The sequence below is a fragment of the Phlebotomus papatasi genome, chromosome 2 (genome assembly GCF_024763615.1).
Source record: "Phlebotomus papatasi isolate M1 chromosome 2, Ppap_2.1, whole genome shotgun sequence".
Lineage (NCBI taxonomy): Eukaryota > Metazoa > Arthropoda > Insecta > Diptera > Psychodidae > Phlebotomus > Phlebotomus papatasi.
The window spans coordinates 89,056,887-89,083,320 of record NC_077223.1 but is presented as its reverse complement, the minus strand read 5'-3'; the positions used below and the strand labels follow the sequence as shown (position 1 = coordinate 89,083,320).

Genomic DNA, 26,434 nt, shown 5'->3' with positions numbered 1-26,434 from the left:
TTTAATAGAGTATTTTAAATTTGTTTGAATTAATAAGTTCTAGCACTTTTGACATATCATCATCATCATTTTCAACTGCTTATCCTCCTTGTGATCGCGGGCGTATGACATCCAATTTAGCAGCCCACGGTTTCCGATCCTCCGCCATTTCAGGAAGATGTTCAGGTTCGATCCCAAGGCGCTTTAAGGCAAGTTTCTGAAATTGATTCAGCCACCTTGTCTTAAGCCTGCCTGGAGATTGACGCCTCTTCACAATGGCTTGCACATTTTTTCTGGGGAATCTTTTTCACTTTTGATATATTTGTTACGCAATTGTAGCAATTATAATTTTTGATCATACTTATAAATGAAAAATCGACAATGAACTTGTTTAGTAATCATGGCATTTTTGTAATTGGTTGAAATTAGCTCTGTGTTTCAAGCGGTTTCATCAATTCTAGCAGTTTTGACACTGTATCGATTTTATTGCTAATCATTCTAGCACTTTTAGACTAAATAATTGTCAGAATTTAAGAATGATTTATTTGTTTATTATTTCTCGCATGTAAAGACGTTTTTGAATTAGTTCTAATTTGTGACAAGATAATGACTTGCTACCGTTCTTACTTTTGTTGAGATTATGTGTCAGACTGCTCGAATTAGGGTTGCCCTATGAAGTTCACAAAAAGGTCTTTACACAATCCTTTAATTTTGAATGCATATTTTATTCATCTAACGTAGACTGTATGACACAATTAATGCAAAATAACTATGACGTCAATTTAGGGAACAAGATGAAAATTAAGTTAAAGAAATTTTGAAGATTTTGATAACCATAATGGCTCCGGTATACCTTTCAGGTCAGGACAATTCATAAAGTCAAAATTCACATTATGAAATTTTTTTTCCGAGAAAGAAAGGAACGCGAATTTTGATTTCATGAAATTTTACTGGTCTAAAGTTATTGTAAGGAACTTCCGCTTTCCCTACAACTATCTTAAAATCTGATTTAATGTAAAGATTTCGATTTCTTTTATTGAGTAACTCACCAAATTTGATTTTTTTCAAGAATCAAAATTTTTGACATATGTATAACACATTCAACTCATTAAATGTGATAAATACGTAAACCACCATCAAAATCTTCCTCATCAATTAGTAAAGATTGCTCTCACTCCATTGTCATTTTATTTGTCCCATCGATTAAACCCATTTAATCTCATATAAATCACAATTAATTGCAAGTACCGTGTATGCACAATTAATTAGTAAAATGCGTGGAGTTGGAAAACTTGATGTAATTTTGCTATATAGTATATATTCTCCTCTTTTCTCGCAAACATCAAAAAGATAAGCATCTTCGAGGTTATATTTAATATACTAAAATCACGTAAATAGAGCTGAATATTGCGCCTATTTTTTTTTCACTTCACTAACAACAAACTCCCTCTCATTTGAGCTCGTGATATTCTATTTAGAATATTATATTTCATCTCTCGCAATTCTCAAACATTTAATATTATTATTTTCCCTCACATGAAAAAGAGACTCTTTAATAAATTAATCACTACCAATCCTACACATTCTTTCAATTCTCAACAGTATATTCTTGGCGTACAAAATCAACTGTTTGCGAGCAAAATACACCAATTGGCACCGCAATTTTTCATCTGAAGGGGATTTGCATAAAATTTGCGGCAGCAACACAAAAAAAAGATCATTCGTCAGGTAATGTAATGAACGTAGCAAAAGACTTTGTTAGTTATTCTGGTCTCAATTAAAATTCTCCATTTCCGAATTATTGCCACAAAACGCCAACTCCTTGAGCATTTTTGGCTGGCAAAATTTACATTGACGCCCAAAGTATCAACATGAATTTTTCCTCTATAACCGAGAAATCACCGTCTCTATATTCCCTCTTCTCTCTCGGCAAAGCCCATCTAATTAAGCCATTATTTTTCTTTCGTCGCTCATCACGAGTTTAGCGTAAAAAGAAAACGCACCTAAAGTTTTTTTCTTCTGATACATATATACTTAGCTCTAAACCACTCGTCCTTGTTCCACCATCAACACCAAAATGAAAAATTGAATGTGGTGAGGTTTAGTGTAAAAGAAGGGAAAAATTGGCACAAATTTTATCGAACAATCCCATCAGTTTGAGAAAAACATATGGTGAAAAGAGAGAGACACATGAATGAAAAATAAAATAACAAAATGACTTTACACACGGTACTCATTTAATTCAATCCATATTCGGCCAAAATAGAATCGAGTAACATTTACAAGACAAGACAACCTTTACCATATCGGGAATGTCGTTTTTCACCACAACAACACATCCACAGAGAGCATAATTTTTTTTTTCACGAATGAAGAAGAAGGAGGAGAGAGCAACGAATGGCTTTTATAATTCCTTTCCAGTTGTGATTTACCAATAATAGCAGCATATTACATATTATCTCATTATTATTATTATTTTTTGTCAAAAGAGAGCGGTGACAAGTAAAAAATCCTTCCCGCAGTTTGTTTTCGCACCAATTTTGTCATATGAACTAAAATTGGATGGAAGCTCTTCAATAAAAACATTTAAAAAAAATCCACTCACGAATTCCCACCAATTAGCTCTTGAGAAGGATTGATTAATGCCAAAAATTAAATCAATTTGTTCTCTCACTTGTTTGTGCTTTTTTTCATTGAGATTTTTCGGGACAATTTTGGAAGGCAGCTCAAACAGCTTTTAACATCTGTTCTTTTTTTATTAAGTGTCTCTCACAATTAAAATAATCTTCTACTTTTAGTACATGCGTGTACTAAATAAAAAAGTGGAATGTTCGAAAAATTGAAGAAGTCATTAAAGTGATAATTATAATGTTTCTTTTTTTCTTGATATTTTTCATAACACTCTGGAATTCAGAAGAGCATATTTTAACCCTTTAAGGACGATTGGAACACCGGTGTCCCATAAAGAAAATATTTTTTCCTGACTACCTAAATTTATTTCTTCCTAATGTTAGTACGTAATCGTAAACTAGAAGGTTGAAGGAATCTAGGATATTTTTTGCAAATCTTCAGCTATTTGCCACATAGTAAATTTTTAAGCTTAAAGTGATCAATTTTTAAATTCTCATATTGAAATTTTATTTTAATTATTTTGTATACTTCCAATTTTTTTAAGTCAAACCGTTTTGGAAAAAGAAACTAAAATACTCAAACATAATATTTTTCATTAGAGCGAAAATTAACAGTCACTGGTATTGTCAGAAAAATTACTTAAATTTTTCGGCTATTTTTGTCCCTGTCGCTCATAGAGATAAAAAGTACACCGAATCAAACTCTGTTGAATGTTCTAAAGTTAGATGTAGAACCTTTTACAAATTTTGTTAATCGGTTTCATTTTTATTGCATGACTTTCTGTCAGTGAAAACTGTCTCGTCGTTAAAGGGTTAAGTGATGCAGCCAAAATCCCTAAAAAAAAAAACCGAAATCCCCAGCACCAAAATCCCGAAAGCCGAGATCCCAAAAACCGAAATCCCGAATAAAAAGATCAATTTAGGAATTCGTAAGAATCTGAATTAAATTCAGAGAATTAATGGTAATAATTAATTCAGGTTCTTAAACTTATAAAAGAAACGATGCCGGCCAAAATCCCGAAAGGGTTAATATCCTGAAAGGGACAAAATTATACGGAGGACAATGCGAGGAATAATTTCCCATAAAACCTAAAAATTTCCTTTTGCTTTCAGCGAAGTTTAACATCTGTATTAATAGGCTTATAACAACACTCCAACCCCATAGCTAATTTTTAGCACATGCATGTTCTAAACCTTCTAAACAGACAAATTTATATTTTTCACAGGAAAAGTAGTCTTACCAAATCAGTCTTGGAGAAGGAATTTGAAGTCCTTTTTATCAAATTCGTGATAATGTACAATAGGGTAATTTTGAACAGAACCTAATTTCGAATTTTGGGATTTTCTCATCGTTTTATATGACTACACATCAAAACAAAATATTTCATAAAATTGTTCGTAAGTTTGTGAAATGCAACTAAAAAGTTTGTAAAAGTTCTACTTTTTCATAAACATTTCTTGTAACATTATCACTTGACGAGCATTTTTTTGTTATTTTACAAACATTTGTTCATACATTTTTGTTTGACTGGCAAAACTTTACAAATAAATGAAAAAAAAATTAGGAAGACTTTCTGTATGTTTACAATCACTTACGAACAAATGTTTGTACAAAAAAGAAATGCTTATAAAGTGATTATATTACGAACAATGTTTGTGCGAAAAGTTCGAACTTTTACAAACTTTTTAGTGAGTTATTACGATTTACGAACATATCGGAAACGGAAGTCCTCTGTAGGAATTAATATTCACAAAAAATTTTACTTAAATATTTTTTATTCAGTTGCAAACTGATTTTGTAAACACTATTTCAAATTTTAAGAAAATACACACGATTGTTTTTTCTTTTCCATGAAAATTTTTAGTTATTTTTAGTACTAAATAAACTTTTCCTTAAAAAAATCAGTAACTGTTGTATTAGAATTTGAACATTCCTTCTTTTATACACTTTTATACTTTCTATGTAGTGCTAAGTCATTTTGAACCAACTACCTGTTGATCATTCTCAAGTTTCTTTTTCTTTTCTTGAAAATGTTTCTGCATTATTAATTTCTTTACTTCCCAGATTAGATTACCTTGCTTTTCATGTGACTTTTTTTCAAAATATTATAGAAGCATTTTTAGAACATCCTTGAGATTTAGTACAATCACGGTAGGGGGAGGCTTTGAACTTTCGCATACAAAAATGATGTTCAAGTTCAGTGATTTTTTCTGACTACCATGCAAACTGTATGGATTCTCCAACTATGCCAAAAAAATGTCTTACTTATAAGCTTCATAATCCCACCAAACAAAATTCCAGGAAATCCTTAGATTTTCCTCCAGAGGAAAATGAAAATTTAATGGCGATTTATCCGATAGATGAATCAAGTTTCTATTATCGCACACGATTCACGCCATCATTGAACACCCCATTTTCACCGTAAATTTTGCACCGGACACTAAAAGTTGCACATCATTGTTTAAAGGGAACTCTAATCTACTTAATTAAACCATTTTTATAAGGAATAAAACATTTTAATATCACTTTTTTGGAACTTTTCTGAGAGATGTTTTATTGACACTAAAAACCATTTTTTTGCTTGATTCTACGAGAATTTCACTCCGGAAACGGTTAAATCTGATGAATACTTTCTTGAAAAGTCCAAATATCACCAAATTTACACGAATCAATAAGTTTTTAAAGCTAAAAATTGACTAAAACTCTGCAAGCGAGAAGACCACACAAGATTCCACCATTCCTCCACGGAGCCGGATATGCACAAAAACGTTTGAATGCGCATCATTGAAGATTTCTCTGTTCCTGCAGCTGCAGGAATCGGGATTTAGCACAGATATTGAGCTTCAGCAGGTGAACAAGCTAAAATTTTCACAAAACAGCTTCTCACGGACAATTTCTTTCCTTTGTCATGCAAAACAACACAATAGTGAGGTTATGTCAAAGATTGTCAAAAAACCAGTTGTAAACTGTATGAGCTTATTGCAGATGTGATTCTTTCATTGCACATTCAGTTTGTGCAAGCTTGAAAAATATTTTTATATCAAAGAAATGCAAAATTGCTTAATAATTACTCAACTGCAGCCTATTTGAGTCAAATTACTTCTTGTTTATCAACTTTACGATTTTTAAGTTTTCCTTTTTAGTGGTGGATCAAATCGGTAGATTACAATAGATGTGAATATGAGGGATCGTATCTAAAATGAAGTTTCCTGGAAAATATCTGAAAGAAGCAGTCTTCTATATGCGATCGATGAATCTGAGTCAAGTTTGTGAATTTTGTTCCACCCACAAAAAGTGCCTGTTCAGCCTAAAAGATTTTTACATAAATCTGATTCCTAATAACCCTTCTACCCTTTGTGATAGTAGTTTTTCAGAAAAGTGATATTAATTCTGCACAATCGTATGAAATATTGCACAGCAAAATTACAGTTTTGGACCTGTTTTTATTTTTTGTTTCCTGAAACTAGGAAAAAAGGATTAGACTCTCAATTTTTTCAGGAAAGATGGGATTTAAGGTTAGCTATTACAATATATAGCCATATGTGAGATTCATAAAGGAATATGGGAGAAATATGAAGTGTCTGAAGGTAGCGTATGTGCGAACGATCAAAGCCTCCCCCTATATCTTAATAAGTATTCAGTAAGTCCTATGTTCCAAAGAAGTAGGAATAGGGGAAAGTGGAGCTACTTTGAACTGTGGAGCTAAAATTTTATATACGATTCTTTTCGCACATTTCTGAAGCAAACTGGATTGTAATGTAATGTAATTTAGCCCTACAAAACAATTGTGATACTAAATAAAATAATTGTGAACTCCAGCTTTCTTTATAAATATGCGAAAAGGGAGATGGGGTTACTTTGAACATTGGGACTACATTGATATACGATTTTTTCGCATATTTCTGAAGGAAGTTGGGTCGTACCAAAATTTAATTTAGGTCCACAATTGTTTTAGCTATCTGAATTACATTACGGTAATGCTTAGTTTCTTTTAAAAATATCAGAAAAAATTGTTGTAGTACCACAACTCAAAGTAGACCCACCTCCCCCTATCTACACAGAAAAAAATATTTTGTAAAAATTTTCGTAAATGTTTGTGAATTCCTATAGGGTAGTTACAAAATGCTCGTGAATTGTATAACCCACAAACAAGTTCGTAAAAGTTTGTACTTTTTTTTACAAACATTGCTCGTAACATGATCATTTGACGAATATTTTTTGTACTTTTACAAACATTTGTTCGTAAATGTTCGTAAAATTTTGTCATTTGTCCGTAAAATGTTCGACATGAAAACAAACATATACGAACAAATGACAAAATTCTACGGACATTTTTTGTGTGTTTACGAACATTTACGAAAAAATGTATGTAAAAGTACAAAAAATGCTCGTCAAGTTATCATGTTACGAACAATGTTTGTGAAAAAAGTACAAACTTTTACGAACATGTTTGTGGGTTATACGATTCACGAGCATTTCGTAACACCCCCGTAGGAATTCACAAACATTTACGAACATATTTACAAAATATTTTTTTCTGTGTATATCAATGTAGCCCCACAATTCAAAGCAGCCCCATTTCCCCCTACTAATTTTTCTTGTTTTGTTTATCAAATAAAATGGCAAATATGAACTGACGCAGATTAGTACATTCCTGTGCTAAATATATTTTATTTTGTTTTCAATATAAATTTCGCAAATGTAAAATTTTAATCAAAATCCAAGAGAAACTAGCTGGATTCAGTTATCTTCAATCTAGTGGATAAACGTTTGACACACGAGTCTTAAAAAATCCGGTGCCTCAACGTTCCCCACCCTCCCGCTGTTCGTAATAGCTCTATTATTTAACTAAATCAGGTATGCGACACTCTTTGCATTTTAAAATAGTTTTGTGATTCACTTTAATTAATCACAGCCTGATTAAGGAAACTGCAAAAATAAAATAGCATCAGAAGTTGTATAAAAGAACCTGGTGAAACATGTTTCTACTTAAAATGAATCAAACGGTGATAAGAAATGCTTTTTGCCAAATTTTCGAATATTGATTGCCTTATAGTTGCACACTGATTTGCATAGAATTTATTACAAGTAATTTTGTAAGAGAAAATGCAAGAGAGTTGAGAATAGTAACATAAGCAAGAGAATTCCTAAGACCGCTATTAAAATGATTTATGTATTGTCCAATTTTCAACCGTATCCCAAAGCCTTCATCATTGTTTACCCTCCTTGACAAATTCATTCATTCTTCTGTAAAATCGTAAATTCTTGATGTATAAGAAAACTTTGTACTGATAAAAGTAAATAAAAATTTTATACACAATTGAATTGCTGCATTGTGTCAATTAATCATAAATTCCAATTATCCGTAGATAAACACTTTCTTAAGTGCTCTCCACACACACACACACACACATATTTTACAGCCTATGACAAAATAGGCAACCCACTTGGTCCGGGTAATAACCGAATGTCCATCTCTCGTGCCGTTTTGCCACTCTCTCCCCACATTAAATTATATCGAGAGTTGTTGAAGAAAATGCAAATGATGCAAGACAATACTGTTGAGAATATCGTTTAGTGTCATGTCCACAATCTCCCATTGCAATCTCCACCGGTTATATAGAAATAACACCCGGGGAGTAAAAAGAGATCAATTGCCAATATTGTTGACTTTATGTCAATTTCACACTACCCATGCCACCCCCACAAAATTACACGTGAAATGATGAATGATCATTATTGAAAAAAGAAAGAAAAAAGAAGAAAAAAAACATACCGAGCCTTTTGGTTTTGAAGCGGCTACATAAGCCAAATACTGGATCACTTTCTTTGTATTCTCCGTCTTTCCAGCACCGGATTCTCCCGTGCACAGAATTGACTGGTCTTCACGATCTGCAAATAAAAATTACCAATATTGAAAACATGATTTTTCCCCCCTAACAAAACATTCCAACAAAATAGTTTTCTCATGACTGTTGAATTTTTCAAAGTAATAAAATTTACTGCCGAGTTCAATGCTATCCCATAATTTAGATAATTCTTATCGGAGAAAAATTACCCAAAAAAGCTAACTTTCCATTGGAATATTAGCAAAATACTCCATTAAATTTCAGCTTTTTGTCATATTGAGGGCAAAAATATAGCCAGAGAAAAACAGGTGGTTAATACTTTTTTTTTATTTAAATTGGTGTTTTAGGTGAAAGAGGGACACACGATCGAAAGGTAATTCAACCAATTTTCATGTCAATCTCTCACCCAAGAACTTCCTCTTTAGGCGAGAAAATTGATCTACATTTAGTGCAATAATTTTGTATTACACAGATGAGATATATATTGGGAAACATGAGAATCTGCCTGAGAAAATTCTCAAAGCAGAGAGAAAGATTGCCTTGTTCTATGCTGTATATATGAACAATCCAAAAAACCTTTGGATACAGCCACGACAGAATCATTCCATTTCATATTGAAGCAATCGCAGAAAAATCTCCCAACAAGTCACGAGATTTCTCTCTCCGGATGACAATCAACAGTCCGTGACTTTGTGGAATTTTCATCTTATTCGTGAATGTCTCTTCGAGGTGCAAATCTTTCGCATTTATTCTCTCACTGATATTACCACCAATAAAATTGCCTTCAAGTATACAGGGTGTATGGAGAGTCAAACATCTTTGGTATTTCAATTAATTAGAAGGTAATGACGCTGGCACACCTTTTAGATCATGAAAATCTCATTAAATCGAAATTTACATCCTTTTCTTTCCCAAATTGTTTGCATAAGTCTATCCTACTCTTTCGCACTCTTCTTCTTCTTCTTCTTCTTTTGAACATCAAACCAAATTTAATTCTGTTCAATCTAATTTTGAGTGGGATAGAATGAGATGAACATATGCAAAATATTTGAGAGAGAAAAATATGTGAATTTTACGAAATTTTCGTGATCTAAAAGCGGTGGCAGCCAAAATCCCGAAAGCCAAAATCCCGAACGCCAAAATCCCAAAAAGGCCAAAATCCCGAAAGCCAATATCCCGAATTTTCAAAATCCTGAAAGGGATGAAATCATATGGAGGAAAATGTTTAGAAAATTTCCCAAGACACAGAAAATTTCCCTTTGCCTCCAGCAAGCGCGGGTACAATCGTGGGAGTAGCTGTGACACTTTTAAGAATTCGGTATTTTGGCTTTCGGGATTTTGGCTCATTCGGGATTTTGGCTTTCGGAATTTTGGCGTTCGGAATTTTGGCGTTCGGGATTTTGACCGGGACCCATCTAAAAGATGTGCCGGAGCCGCAAGAATTCACAGTTGTGTTCATTTTCAAAAATCTTAATCGACAATAGGAAAATCCGAAAATCGTCGGGAAGAGACAATCACTCAAGGAAATTCATCAAATTTCTCCAGAGCTTTCGACTCGATCTCCAAGTCTTCATCAGTGGGCAAGTCTTGCAATTTTTCTCTGAGACTTGTTCACGATTTTCGTCAGGATTACAACAGGGCATGAGAGGGAACGGGACTTACTTACACTGTCTTTTACAATTTTTTGTAATATTTGGCACAATTTTCGGATCTTCTTCAGATCCCTGAGATTCTCTGAGTGATTGTCTCTTCCCGACGACTTCTGGATTTCCCTATTGTTGATTGCAATTAACGTCGGCTTATTCCCACAATCAAAAGTCTTATTCAGCAAAAAAAATTGAACTTTATTTTTAATCAATTCTGTGACATAAAGATAGAAAAACTTTTTCAACTTAAAGTCGAATTTTTAAAGTTAAACCGTATTTGCCAATTAATTAGTTAGTTAAAGGACAAAAGGGCTGTGGAAAACTAACTAGGTAATAATAAAAACCGATAAATTAAAGCAATTAAATACTATTTTTACAAATTAATTCGTAAAATAAGATTGAGCAACTATCTTTAGCATTATCTGCTACTTATCGTGTTCCATGTTTATTAATTCTTTTAAAGGTTCCCGGTCATAATTTCGAAAGCCAAAATCTAATTTTATGAAAGCCACTCTAAAGCGTAAAATAGACACAAGGATCGGCTTAGGGATCAGCCCGAAAATGAGGATTGGTGTCGATACACTCAGGGATCAGCCCAAAATTTAGAAGATAAGCCTGATCTTCTAAATTCGTGAGGTCTAGTGAAATGACGGGGAGTAGGCGACATCAGCGCCAGTGTTGAAAATAAAAAGCTTCATTTTGGGTGTTTTTAGGTGCTTTTTAAAATGTCAATTGGGTGAAAAAATATGAAGAGTAATGGTACGCAATGTTGCAAAATCTTAAAATGCATTAAGATTGGAGTAATGGGAAAGTCAGAGTGCTCTTTCCTGTACGAAAAATCCATTGATAATGCACTTAAGAAGTACTTCAGCAATCAAAGTGTGGAGATTTAATAGAACTTTACGCTGAAAACGCTAATCCTTGATCCTGAATCCTCAGTGTATGATAGTTTGGGCTGATCCTTTACCGCCAAATTTTTCGAGCTGAGTATTCTCTAGGATCAGTCTGTGTCTATTTTCGGCATAATATTATAGGGACTTCAGACTTAAGGTTTATCTAATAAGACTTAAAAGCTCTAATTTCTTTAAAACCGAAAGTTTGAGAGAAATTTATTAGGATCGTATATTAAGGGCAAACGATGATTACGATTTTAAAAAGTTATTGCAATTGTTTTTCTTTTTTTATTTTAGAAAATCGAAACTTTTGAGAATTGATCAAAGGTTTTTGGTACCTTTGTTATTTAAAGCAACTGCACCTTACACTAGAAGAGTGAGTCAACGTAAACATCAGTAGCATCGGAAACTTCTTTAACAGGATTGAATATTAGAAGACACTCTCAGTTCTTAATTTTCTATTTAAAATTTCTCTTATTGAGAACAACCCGCAAGAGGGTTTAGTAATCTTATAAAATTCGTTTACACCCTGTAAAATTTGTTGTGCTGGCAATTTTTGGGCCGTAAAATACAAAAAAATTTATTCATTGGTATTGACTCATGGATTAAGTGAATTTTGCTGTAATGAAGTTTATTTTCTCTTAATGCCATTGAAATAACTTCGTCTCGGAAGTTTGACTTGAACGAAAAAAAAACGCACCAAACATTACGATGAATCGATGGATTTATGCTTACAAAAAAAATTTCTCCACAATCAAAAACCCAAACGAAAACTGTAAAAATTTTCGAGAGTAAGAGGGAGTTCTTATTAAAACAAAAATTCACCACATTAGCATTCATGTGACTATTTGTAAGAAAATGTAATTAGTTCATGCTGACAAAGCACTCAGAGCAACTGAATTCGTGTGCAAGTTGCAGAAAAACTGCACATACAATAGAAATAAATTAAAGCATGGGGAGAGTTACAGAAAAATGGGATAGACTGCCAGTGATCAGAGTCACTCGATCTGACGCCGTCTGTCTTGACCAATTCTTAAAGTCAGGCACTAATCCGAGAACTGCGTCCATATGCGTCCACTAGGCGACTCTTTTCATTATGCACAAGATGCAAGTGAAGCCACAATCTTTCACTCCTCTCCTATAAGTGCAATTTTATGCATATACTATACACACATATTGCTGCATTCTCCAATCTTGGTGCACGTTTCAACACCATCTATGGCATTGTTTTCAATAAGGTCGTCGTCATCATCGTGAAATGAGCAACTCTCCATGCTCACACACTGTGGAAAACTATCGCGATTATCGGTCACAGCATCCGATCTGTGGACATTCTCGCATCGCAAATATTCTTTTTTTTTTTTCTTTTCATCACGCATTCTCTACACACAACGGCGTAGACAAAAAAAAGCGTCAAGTATAAACATTCTTTAAACTCCCTTGAAAGTCTGTGTTTGTTGAGAGATTAATTAATTTCTTTCAACTTCTTAATCAACGATTGAAATCAAAAGTGTCTGACTAATTACTCTAAGAATTTATTATCCCGTATTTGATCAATTACGTGAAGAATTGCTAATTGCATCTTATATGCAAATATCTTTAATTACACATTAAATACACATTAAATTCAATGAAGAATTACTCCTGAACTTTTCAATTAATGTAATCATATTTTGTGAAAAATATTCGTACTTGAAAATTTATCTCAGACACCAACCAATTTTATGTCCCTTACAGAGAAGCATAGCAATTGTCAAGGTACCTTTATAATTCTCAAAATTACTTTATTTAACGACATTTATTAAAATTCCAGAAAAAAACTAATACTAAAGATTAGTATTAGTTAGAGTAATACTAATCACTAAATAGTGATTATATTACTATACTAAAGATAGCCATACTAAAGATAGCCACGTAAAATAAATTGCAATAATTAACGCATTATCCAATACACAAACCCATTTTTTAGCACTTGAAAGAATTTTCGGTCTGAGGGGAATTAGCAGATAGTGACCATAGCAGTCTTGTTGAAAAATAAACGTGTCATAAGAAAATAACATTAGGAAATTATTTTAATACTTTTTAATTGATCGAAAACACTTTAGGAAAAATCTTTTAATCAAGACACCAACCATTCAGGTGTTTACTATGATCAGCATAGTAAAAATTTGACAAGATTAACACGAAATTCGTTTTTAATTAAAGAATATTACCTTATAACTTATAAAGGTCTCTACATATTGAAAGCAATTTTCGTACAAGAATGCTTTTTTAAAAAGAAATTAGAAATTGCCTCTAGAACTAGAAATTTCTTTAATTTAATTCACAATAATGAAACTGAGGTATAGAAAATATATAAATATAATAATTTAGTACTGTATTTATCGTGAAAACAGTGACGTTTCCATTTGGAGAAGCGAAAAATTTCCATTTGGATCTGGTTTTCAATTAGCTTAATTTACTATACAAAATAAAAATAAATAAGTCGACTTCTCTTATCATACATTGTGTTAAGGCCTCCACACATTATGCGAAGTTATCATTAGAGTTGAACATTTTGAATTAAATCGCTTGCACATACGTCGCTTGAACCAGCAATTGTCGTAACTCACTTGTGAACGAAATCACAATTAGATGGGAAAGGAGAAAAGACCAGGAATAAGAACAAATCCTGCACTCAAGAGCAACTCAACAAGGTTTAGGAAACCTTTCGTCGCGGTTTCACTTACAGTGTTTGTCTCCAATTAGAAACTTTCCCTTGTCTCCATTTGGATTAATAAGATTCCAATAGAAGTATTTTATGCTCACGTATTTTTCTTGTATTTAAGAAGTTTCCAAATTATATCTAAAGAATTTTCACTAAACAGTAACATTCTAGAAGAGTCAAGGAGCAAATTTATGTAATTCTCTTCAGAAAAAATATCAACTTTGTGATGAATCTTCTGTCAAAGTTAAAGCGTCTGGAAATGGTTTTGAATTAGAACATTTACCCTAATTTTAAGTGGTTTATATTCCGATATTTTACGCAAAAAATCACATATACCACAAATGTATCAATTGTTTAATTGTTTTTATTTAGGTTTATTGCTAATTTATTTAATAGAATCTTTCAAATTTTTATGAACGCATTTCAAAAAATTCTAAAAAAAAACAAAGATTTACCTCAGAAGTCATGTTGCGTTAAGAGTGCATAATTTTTATATTTTGATATTTAGCTAAGACACTTCATTTTCCACAAATTACATTGCACCAGAATAATAAATGTTAGCTTTGTGGCTTTTTTTTACAGCTTTAATACTTGATTCTATTCCTAGATTCTAATCCTAGAATTGAAACATGTTTTTTTTTCATAATAAATAGACTAAATAAAGTAAAAATTATTAACTAAACTAAACTATTAACTTTAAGCCAAGACACAAACCTATTTCAATGTACTTGTTTTAATCGTTTCAATGATGGATAAAAAGCAATATTTTGAGCTTAAATACTGTAAAATCTGCGATAACTCTTTCTCCAGGTGTAAAGAATACAAAAAGAACGTCAATTATTGTCCCATCTCAGCAAAACCGAATGCGTACATAACAGAGAGAAATTCTCACTTAAATTCATGCACTGCTGAATACATGAGTGAATAATGCATATTATTTGACCAATTCTTTTGTCAAATTCCACCCACCCTGACCAAATTGACCGAATCTTACAGTCTGTCTTGCTCTCCATCGATACAAGATCAAAAGACCACCAAATCAAAAGTTAGTGTGGGTGGAATTATCTAAAGATGAAATAGCTGTTCATAAGATTTTTTTTTGCTATTCCTTTCTCCACCACCACCTAATACAACACTATAATAATGTCGAATGGTGAAGTTGAGGCAAAAAAAAGAGTTAAACATAATTTAATAGCAAACCTTGTAACATGGATCTGTAGGCAGTGTCTGTGATGGCAAACACATGCGGAGGCACTTCGTGGCGTTTTATCCCCTTGTACCGCTCCATGATCTTTTCCGTATAGATTGGCAATTTTTTGTATGGATTCACCACCACACAGAAGAGGCCAGAATAGGTCTAAAAGGAGAGTTACCAAACAATTTAATTAGAAATCAAATCATTATTATCATCACTCATCTCTCTTTTAATTGTGTCAAAACATTAACATCTTTTTTGTTTCTTTCCTTTTTAGTCTCTTCACACTGTACTCTTTTTTTCCCCAATTATTCCTCGAGGGGAGACAACATAAGTACATCGTAAATTACAAGCAATACGCATAGATATGAAATGGTGCAAGGCATCAAGAAGTAGAGGAAACTTGTATTGCATGGCCATTCAAGATTAATGTGTTTTTTATCAAAGTCACATTATTATTATGGTCTCTCTTATAGCGACAATTAACTTACAACAATCAATGGTACAACTGCACATGAAGCATGTGATAAAATACACAAAATTTCATATATAAAATTCTCCATGATTCTGGACAAAAAGTCAATGCACTCCAAGTATATTGCCAGACCAAATTTTCTCATTCTCTCTTCCAATCTCTCTCACTCTTCCTCGATTAAAGACGTTAAAATACGATGAAAAGTTGAAGTTTTTTTAAAAAAAAATCGTCATTAAAATTCTCGCATGAAATGATGTTAAGAGATTTTTTGCAGTTATCCTCTTTATGGTCTCTTTTCTCGCAAAAGAATAAAAATTCTTTTATCCATCGATCACCCACAAGACCACAAATGCTTCAAAAAAAATCTCATTGAGACAACCATCAGAAGAATGCAAAATTCTTGCAAAATTCATCAAGCGGATCAAGTAAAGTAAATTTATACGCTTGAGACGAATTTGCAACTTTGTGACAGAGAAGGTTGAGAAAAGGTGTTAAATAATCTGTCCGAAATAGCGTCTTCAAATGTGAATAGCCCTCTCTTTATTTTTTTTTGGATGATTCATACTCATTTTCTGTTTATCGTCTAAGCATAAACTCTGAGAATTGTCTACACTGAGTCAATATAAAATTCTCATGCTTTAATTTTTCAGGAAATTTCACGAGAAAAACTCCATGGACAGTAAGTAAAAAAAAAACTGGTAGCAAAGCGTCCCAGGCTTTCGCATCATTTACATAATTATCGATTGAAAATTATTTATCGATTCATAATCGGTTCATTATCGATGCAGAACCGATTGGGACCGGTCCAGGCTTGTCAAGAATTCCAAGACCTTTCCAACGAGCTCAAAATGATACTATTAGTATGTGAAATACGCTCTCTAGAGCCTTTTAAACCTTTGACCTTGAAAAACGTTGGTAAGACGGATTCAACAGTATTTTGGTATATGAACGAAATGTCTGCCTGGATAAAACTGGAAAATTAGGTGCATACATATTAATGATCCCAAGTCAAAGAGCCTCAAGGCGATCTGATGATAAAGTCGCGTCTTTATAACTATGGGGCCTCGGGTTCAAAGCTGAGCAGTATCAGAATAGTTTTGATACCATATCGGCTTTGAGTTCGTCCAGTGCACATCAGCAAAAATGTGAACTGCATAAAGAATATAGAGGCTAGTACAAGAATAAGTTTCGGAATGAAAGTGGTACTTCAGTCGATACAAATATTCACTGTCACTGATCCAAACACAGACCGAAATGGGCTGCTGTTATATAGTAGCGATACTGTACTGCGTGCATAGAGAGCTATTACAAGGACCGGCTGTTCCTGACAGGGGATAAGATAGAGTAGGAATGGGGAAGGGGAAGCATAAGGGGGCCCCGGCCAAATCTTATCTTAATGGTCCCAAGATCGACTTATGGAGGAGGGGTTCCCCAAAGGCTCCAAGTCTTTTATCTCTAGTCGTTTAGCCTCTAGGCGTGGTAACAACCTAACAGACTCGAAAACCAGAAAATTCGAAACTTCAGAAATTCGAACAACATAATAGATTTTTTTTAATCAACTTAAATGCATTGATAAACTATTCTTTTAACCAGAATTGCCTTTTTTAGAGCCTGAAGGAACGTTAAGCATATACTTCATGCGCTGCGCATTTTAGAGGGAATTGCAATTTTGCGCCACTAGCGGCTGATAGATGAACTTCAAATGTCTTGAAAAGTTTTTATATAGCAAAAATGTCTATTACGTCTCTGAGCTTTGTTGTATTGTCGGTTGCATCTACTGTTTCCGTATCTGCATTTGTTTTTCATCTGCATTTGGTACAAGCTACGATACAGACGTAGCCTTATGCGTGAAATGCAAACACAAAAGAAATGCAAATACGAAAACGGTCGATGCAACCGACGATATGTCGAAAAATAGGATGATTATCATTAAGAGCCAACGATATGTAATACGATTTGTGTCATTAAATCACTTAATATTTAGAATTAGATCTAATTATTCATTAAAAGGTAGACTTGGCCCGCAAAAATTATTTTATAAATTAACTTATAGCATTAATGTGAAAAAATAATGTAATAATGCTAGCTTTGCGGGTCAAGTCCATCTTTCTCTCAATAAACATATCAAATTTTAAATATTAAGTTGGCCTGTACTATTGTAGGGGAAACGTCAAAAAGACAATTTTTGATGAAAATTGCTCTGAATATATTGAGACCTTCAAACAAACTTAGAATTGACTTTTTCCAATAAAGATTTCTGTGTATCTAGAGGTTATGTCATTATGAGGTTATTTATTAACATAACCTCACTTTACAATACCTCTGTACTTTATAAGTAATTTCTTCTAATGTTTTCTATCTGAAAGCACTAGAAGAACGTTTCTGATTTTTTTTTTCATTGCAGTATTTTACATCGTTCCGCCATATTGAAAGTACTCGTTTCTTATTGGCTGATACTTTTCTTAGCATTGAAATACTTCTCTCAATTCATTTTTTTTCGAAAAGATTGAAATATTTCGAGACTTCTTTCCTCCAAAAACACTTATCTAGAAGGTTGAGTAAGATAGGGATAGTCTGGCTCACCCTATCGATATACAACCCTTCTTTGACTCCTTATTCATTCCAATCACACCATCAAATTGACAATTTCTCCCTTTCCCAAAAAGAATTTCCAGCCTTACGGGAGAGTCTCGACTGTCTCGCCATAAACCACTATATAGTGCTGTAGCAGTGATGATTCAGAAAAGGTGGAAATTGAAGCGCGAGCGATATCGAAGAATTAATGCTAGAGCATTTCTTCCTCTGTATTTGTGTTCTGCCACATTCCATCTCAACATTACAGCTCAATGTCCCTCCAACCCAGAGGCAAAGCACACATTTATTTATTTTTCTTATATTCCCTCGCACATTTTATCATTCTTTCTCTCCTTACACAGTCATTCTACTAAATGACATGAATATCATTTATGGTAAATAGAATTCTTTTTTTTCGTAAATTTTGCCTGTGTGTGAAATAATTCTTTTTTTTCTCCTCTCATTCTAACCTAACAAATTAATTCTTGAGATTTTATATTCTCTCAATATACACATTCATATGGTGTAGGGGGCACATAACATACAACACAGAAAAAAAATTAACCAGAAGCTGGCCACAAAAGACTTTCTGCCATGGTTTTCTCTGTGAAAACCATGCAATATATACATTGCTTTTAAATTATTCTGTGCCAGAAAACAAATATCACTTGTAGCATTTTCGACACAAAGTAATGATCTTCAATTTCTTTATTGCGCCGAAAAAATAAATATAAATATATATACATACTATTTCCTCCATAAGATCACCACGGAGATGCGATCATCGAGGATAAAATGCGAGGCATTTAAAATTTACAAGACATCTCACAATGGTGGGAGCATCATGTGAATATAAATTGAAAATTTTATCGATATTGCCAATTTAAGTAAAAACCCCCATCTAATTTTGGTATGAAGAAAAACCAGCGAGAATCGTATGCAAGTTGTTAGAAAAGCTAACAAGGAGTTCAATTGCAATTTGTATTGATTTTGAGATTATTGCCACACATAATAATTTTCTGTTAAACTATAATATCACCAAGTTAATTGAAGAATTGAAAATGCAATTGTACAAAACCACAATGTTGTTACAAATGATATTAAAGATCTCAATGATAGCTGATACTTAAGGGTATAATTATCGACTTTGTCATTAAATGTGACACTTGAATCAACAAATACCAATTCTTTTTGTCATCGAAAATTCATCATCATGGCCCAATCAATATGATCAATCTAGTAGTGTGATAAAGTTATGAATTTGCTTGTTAAACAACATTCCCATTTTATTACATTATATTCCACGTCAATTAAACGTCCATAAACCTTTTATGGTAGTTCAGTTGTAGCTCAACCAAATTTACACACGCCCTCGAAATTTTACATTTAACATCTTTCACTAATTTTTCATCTGTTCTTTTTTTCTATTCTTGCTACACATGAATGAGATTTTTGTCAGGAAATTCACTGATATTGCAAATGAATAAAAATTATAGCCATGGCTTTGGATAATATTTCGGCAACCTTACTTCTCGCAGTCTTTCTTGCTTTTCTGGAATTTTTCATATCACCTTGTTCGTCGAAGAAACATTTTCTGGTTTTTCCATTCAAAAAGGTATACAAAAACTAAATATCAATGAAAATTTAAGAAACAAAAGAACTGGCCGAAATTGCAAGCTGTTCGAAATTTGGTACAGGTCCCCTACATTGATTTTTAGGCTTCGTAAGCTACGTAACACCTTAAGAAAGATAGTCAACAGGTTTCTCAGTGAGCGAATTCTAATTTCTATATACCTAAAAATTTCTGTATAACAAGCAAATGAAATAAACCTTAGAAGTTTGAAAGATTAATTGGGTTAAGTTAACATTTTTCCAAAAATTTACCCTGTTAAAAACCGAAAATTTGTTAGTTGGCTCATTCTTATCATTAGTCGATTCTTCCTGAACTACTACCCATTAACCTAAAAATCTTCAGTGAACTTAAGAATCAGAGTAGCTAAATCTTCATTAGGGTTTATATTGGAATTTCTTTGCTCTCTTGCGCGAACCAGAGGCAACTTCAACGTCAAGTGCACGATAATAATAGCAAGATTCAATTTTTAGTTCATCCAGAAATAAACTTCCAACTTTTCACACTAACACCACACATCCCATTCGTCTATTTGTTTTGGATCTTCAGTCTTCAGCATTGCCTTTCCATTTTGCAGAATTTAATTGTAACACACGCCACATTCAATGGAGATGTACTAAATTGCTCAATACAAAGTGATGAATATTCCGGTACGAAGAGTACACAAATTCAAAAACCGCTCAGGAAAGAATAAAATGGATTTTTATGCAGCATCTCCCACAATCTTTTTCTTCATCAAAATATTATCTAATTCACGCAGTGCCAATGCCAATTTGAATTGGTGCAAAAAAAGTGTTTTTTAGTGACTTAATGGCTATTTATACCAGACTTTTTTTTTCAAAAACGGCGGAAGAACTCATGAGATGTACAGCATACATTAGATAAACAAATTTTTCTTGTGTTTGCCAATGATAGGGAATTACAGAGAGATATTGCTCAATAGCGCATCCGGTCAGTGTCATCATCTGTGCGAAAGTCAAGAGGAGAATCTTCTCTGCACGCCATGCAAAAAAATATATATACGCATTGTAGACATATTTTACAAAATTATTTTGTTGATCAAACAAATTTCCCTGTTCATTCGATGTGACCCAAAAAATTCACTTTTTACCATATTTAGCGCTTCTTTTATTATGACTCATGCCTTATGCTGTTTGTTATTCATTCGTATGCATTCCAATGTGCTGGCAAGTGTGGCTTTTTTGTGTAACTTCCACATCATTCAAATTACACTTTTCCTTATCACCTTTCCCGTATTAATCACACTCTGTCCTTCCCCATATGACATGCTGGTGTTTTCTTCTTCAGATTCTCATTCATTCAATTACAAAATTGAGCTTACATTTCACTCCAATAGAATTGTTTTGCAACTACTCTTGTTTCTAATTGAGTGAGAACAGAAAATATACATTATGTTTTTTTTTTCTTTCTCTTTAATATCAGAGGAATGTGTCTCTGAACTCATTCAAGGTTATGACTAAAAAGATCTTTTAATAAAGCAAACATCAAAATAATTTAAATTGGAAGGCGAAAGGAAGCTCTGCTAAATTACCGTATCTCCAAATAAATTTAATAAAATAACACTAAAAATTAACACTTAATACAATAGTCTATAGTCTATTCTAAAAGAAGTGTTCAAACACTGAGCAGAAAAATAAATGTTTCAGGAAACAATGTTTCGAATAATAATTTTTCTAAATCCTAAAAATTGTGCAAGCAATCTGTAAAACTAATATACTAAATTCGATAATCCGTTAATGGTCTAAATTCATGAACACTAATACATTAATCCCTAACAAAGTTCCTGCAGTAATCCTGCTCGATTTTACTCCATATGGAAACCCCCCTACTAACAGACAAAACAGAGAGTGATTAGTAAGATTTTCCATGTTTCCCATCAATTTGCCAAATCACTTCGACATTAATATTCGCTAATGAATGAGCATTTGACAGCATATTGAAGCAGAGATTAAAAAGGGAGCTATAGGAATATAAATTATATATAATAAATCCTAAAATAAATAAACTTGTATATTAGTATACAATGAATGAATAGAATACTTTGTTAAATTCATTAAATTGGAATTTATAAAAGCAAATATTTATTGCATCAGAGGCAACAGGTACTCCTAATTATAGTTATTTTTGGACTAATTAATATTTCAAGTGCTAAGTCTAATTCTAGCAGATTATGCATACTTGTAATTTCCTCGCAAAACTAATGAGAACAGCTTTAATATTCTCCAGAATTGGAACTTACAGTCAAATGTCAAACTGTTCAAAATTTAGAGTTGCCTGGCAATACTGATTGTTAAGTATTCACTGAAAGAAATCCGAAAAAGTTAAAATAACACTCCGGAAATGTTAATTTTATCCTGCAGTATTAATCCAACATCGGTGTAAATATTACCCTTTTTAGGTATATTAGGGGTTAAAGTTACCCTTTTTCATGTTAATTTTACCCTTAAAAAGGTGTGAAATTAACATTAAAAATGTTGATATATTTTTACACCTAAAGTGTTAAAGTTCTGAGGAAAAAATGTTAATCGCACACTCTTTTTTTCTTAGTGTTAACTATTAATTAGGCACGGTAAACCTTATTCTAGTACTTTTGACATTTATTATCTTCATCACCGCGGTTTTACATATAAGATCAATATAAGGATTAATACTTTCTGAACTGCGAGAATGGCAAAAAAGATAGTATGTGTCTTATTTTGCCTCTCTCTCTCGCATTTCCCCACTGTATATAAATTTGACAGTCATTAAATCGCTCGAAAACTGACAGAATCAGAAGTAGCGCGCATGGAAAATAGCTCGAACTGCCTGTAATATGGTCCAAAAAACAATTAATACGGACATTAATATCTTACTGATCGTATTACTCCACTATAATGTAAATGTACTCTTTCTAATACACGTGATTTTCATTTGAAATTTTGCATTCTATATACTACTCTTTCCGTCTTTTCTTACTCTTAAAATTAATCTTATATGTGACAATACAGTCACATATAAAATTAATATTAAAAACACAGAAAGAGAGATGTATAGTACGCTAAATTTTAAATGGAAAAATAGGTTATACAAAGGATTGCACTCTAGTGGGGTAACAAAACCAGTAAAATAATTACCGTTCGTATTTGTTGTTTTTTGAACGGTCTGAAAAGCAATTCGAGCAATTTTCCATGCATGCCAACTGTGTTTTGGGCAATTTTCGAGTAGTTTCCATGTCTGCCAACTTTGTACGCCAGTAAAAGTTGATTTGAAAATTGCAAGTTGGAGGCTACATCAAAAACTTTCTATCTTTTTTGGCATTCTTAACATAGCACCGGGAGCAACGAAAGGAAGCTCCACGCGTATTTAGGGCTTTTGGGAAATAAATCGGTGCTCCTGGACAGTCCTCGGGGACTGACTGATCCACCACGAGGCTGAAATTGAGTGTCAAAAAGAACACACGAAACCACTTGACCAATCTCCAGAAGAGGCCAGACTTAATCTGTGGAAGGAAGTCTTTCCACAGACTGAAACACTTTCAAATTATTCAGGATGTAGTAATTATAGTAGTTTTTAACATTAGTGGGTTGTGAACATAAAATGAACAAAACTGTCATTCTTTCATGAATAGGGGAATGTAGGCATGGTTTGCACAGAGTGAACCTTCAAACGATGCGAATTTTCTCTTTGTTTGCAAAGAGTTGACTAACAATTTTCATTTCGTTTTATGAGCTTAATAATTATCTATTTTATGGCTAAGAAATGACGAACTAGCTCTTTGCAAACAAAGAGTAAATTTGCGTTGTTTGAAGGTTCACTCTGTGCGAACCATGCCAACATTCCCCTATTTTGATTCAAATTGATCAAATTCAGTTTGACTAGAGTAACCCTGTGAAATTAATTGAGCTCTAATACAGGGTCTATAATTCTAGCAGTTTTGACACTAGTTCTATTACTGAAGTTATAGAGAATAAAATAAGGGAAAATTTTCCCATTTCACATCTTATTGAGACGAATAGAGCTTTTTAGAGTAAATCAGTCTTGAGTATCCAATTTCACTGATAATATTATTCTAGCAGTTGTTACTTATTTTTCCTTTCCGACTGATACTTTTCTTAGTTAGACCAATCTGCTGTAGTAAGGGATACCTGACGTACTTTGACGTAGGTTATGTGGTAGAGAGCTTGCTGCATTACGCAACTGTTGTAGGTTCGATTCTCGGTTACTGGGAATTATATATAAGTCGTCAAATCTCATCTACAGACAGAGCTCGATTATAAGACTGAAAATTCCACCTGTTCCATTAAAGTTCTAGCAACAATATAAATAAATACATATCTAAAATTCTATAGGGGAAACTGGGGCACTACAAAACATGGGGTAGCACAGAACACTAATTTTTATTTCTAAGCTACTTAGATCATGATGACCATTTCTCCAGTGAACAAGCATCCCAATAGTATCTATCTATAAATTCATACAGGTTTTGCTCTCTAAAGTCTAATATCTAATTAAAAAATCGCAGTTTAACCTATGCATTTTAATATAAGATTTTACAATTAACGTTTATTTACTATAAATCTTTTGTATATTATCCCACACACGATGCCTTGTGAAAAAGGAGAAAATCAGATATTCCTCCAATGTCCACAGAAGTTCAATCAATTTAAACCAATATATTAATTTCAATCTTCTTTCGACATTTCCATAAGAATTCATCATATACACTGTCTCAAAATCCTATTAAAGGTCATTTGCATACAATGGTGAGTTATAGTATTTTTTGACAAATACTACACACAAATTCACTTTTAGTCTTTTTGTCAAATTTCTCTCTATTGTCTTGTATGTGTGTGGTAAGGGAATTAACCACCTCCTCAGCATTAAACATTATTTATTGCAAAATGATTCAAAAGACAAGAAAAAAACAGTATCAAGATCTCTTCAATTAATCTAATAGTCTGAAGATGTGACATTTATCATGTTTATAAAATGCACCAATTTGCTGTGATTTTAATTTAAAATGCAATTACATGAGTTAAGAAAACATTACAATCATGTTGCATGTGTTTCATTTTGAACAACACAAGAAGCCGTTCAATTAGCAATTTCTCAATCAACTCCCTTTCCCCTGGTTTTTCCATATTTAATGCAATAAGAGACCGACTTGCCTCTTCTCAGGTACAACACATGTCATCCGATCTCCCAAGGTACACGGTGTCATACATTATGATTTATTGGAGAGAACATTGGTGAATATGTCCATTATGGGAATTGGATGCAAATGAAATTCTTAACATTAAATAATTTGATCGGCAATAGGCTTTGGTGAATTGGAAGAGACAAAATCATTAATGGGGAGAGAAAATGATGTGGAAAAGACTTCTTTATATAAAAATACTTTTTGGCTGCTACTACCTCTCAAGTTGAGAGAAGCCTCCTTATTTCAAGTCATTATTCGTGTGAGTTGCTTCCAAAATTGGCTGGACTCTGTTTAACTTGATTTTTATTGCGACATCGTCACATGCTGAGTGACTCTCTGTATATCCATGATTTTTCCTCACATCTCTTAGACTTCTCTTATACCAGTACCACAGCCAATTTTGATGAGGCCAGAATGAGCCAGATATAAAAAAACGAGTGTGGTATTAAAAAAAACACCAACAGTCCAAACTTATTTATTATTATGAAAACCCATGGAGTTGTCTCGCACCCAAGTCTATATCAATTTAATACGCACTGAAATTTATCACCAAATTTGGTGAGAAAGTCTCTTGGGTGACCATAAGAATAAATTGAGCTTCTCTCTCTCATAATGTTTCACACAACTTGACATAATGTGCCAAATTGCTTTAATCGGACATCAATTGAGAGAGAAAAAGGCAAAAAATGTACATTATCAACATGAATATATGAGGAACAATTATATTCTCACGGATTTCATATACCCCCAATGAGAGTATATGACTAAAATTTTATGATAATTAAAGTTAAAATCATATTGAGAAACTCTTTCAATATTACCTATTTGTGGTGACTTTTAGAATTAATAAATTTAACTTTATAACAGAAGTCATATTGGATTATATTTTAAAAGCAACACGAAAGAACATTAAAGAACAAATTCACTAGAGTGCAACAGGTGCAAAATGTGTAATATTCTTCTTTGACAAGATAATGGAAAATATGTTGCAAAAATTGCTTTTATACATGCCACTGACAAGAAGCATGCCGCAATTATATTGGAAAAAATCAAGAGGGGAAATGGCTTAAAAAGCTTTTAAACTATATTCAACTGAAATTTTATTGTTTTTGCAAGAAATATCGATCATAAATATATCGTCAGTTGCGTCTATCATCGTTGTATCTGCATTTGATGCAAATGATGGTACAAACGTCATATCTTGCATGAAGAAATGTTGACATAAAAGAAATCTAGATACGACAACGATTAACGCAGACGATAAGTATAGGGGGAAGAGAGGTAGCTTTAAAATATGGCTTTTTATTCTATTTTTAAATAAAAATAAACCTTATAAAGTAATATAGCTCCTTAATTTGTTTTTAGAGCTAGCTTAAATTGTGGTAAGGTCCTGATCCATTTAAGAATAGGAGAAAAACATAATTTCAAAGATACCCTCCCTAAAGGTGCCTCAACTACTACTATAACGGTTTACTACTGATTTAAATTGGTTAATAAATTACCAAGAAATTATACCAAAAACTGAAAATTATCCAAGAAGTGGGCATTTTCGGATGCTGTGGACTTTTACATTAAAGTAACATTAATAAAGCAAAAGATATTGAATGTGAAACAATATTGACAGTACAGTGTCGTTAGAATGAATAATCAGAGAT

General features: G+C 32.8%; 1 protein-coding gene across 1 annotated transcript in view; it reads right to left on the bottom strand.

Annotated features, from left to right (window-relative positions):
- The window catches only part of LOC129804877 (myosin heavy chain, non-muscle), a 77,588-nt gene that overhangs the window by 33,212 nt on the left and 17,942 nt on the right, over positions 1–26,434 (bottom strand). The window contains exons 3-4 of the mRNA XM_055852546.1: positions 14,906–15,062; positions 8,387–8,502 (exon numbers count right to left, since the gene is read on the bottom strand). Coding sequence (XP_055708521.1) covers positions 8,387–8,502; positions 14,906–15,062 — 273 coding nt within the window. The remainder of the gene's footprint in view (positions 1–8,386; positions 8,503–14,905; positions 15,063–26,434) is intronic.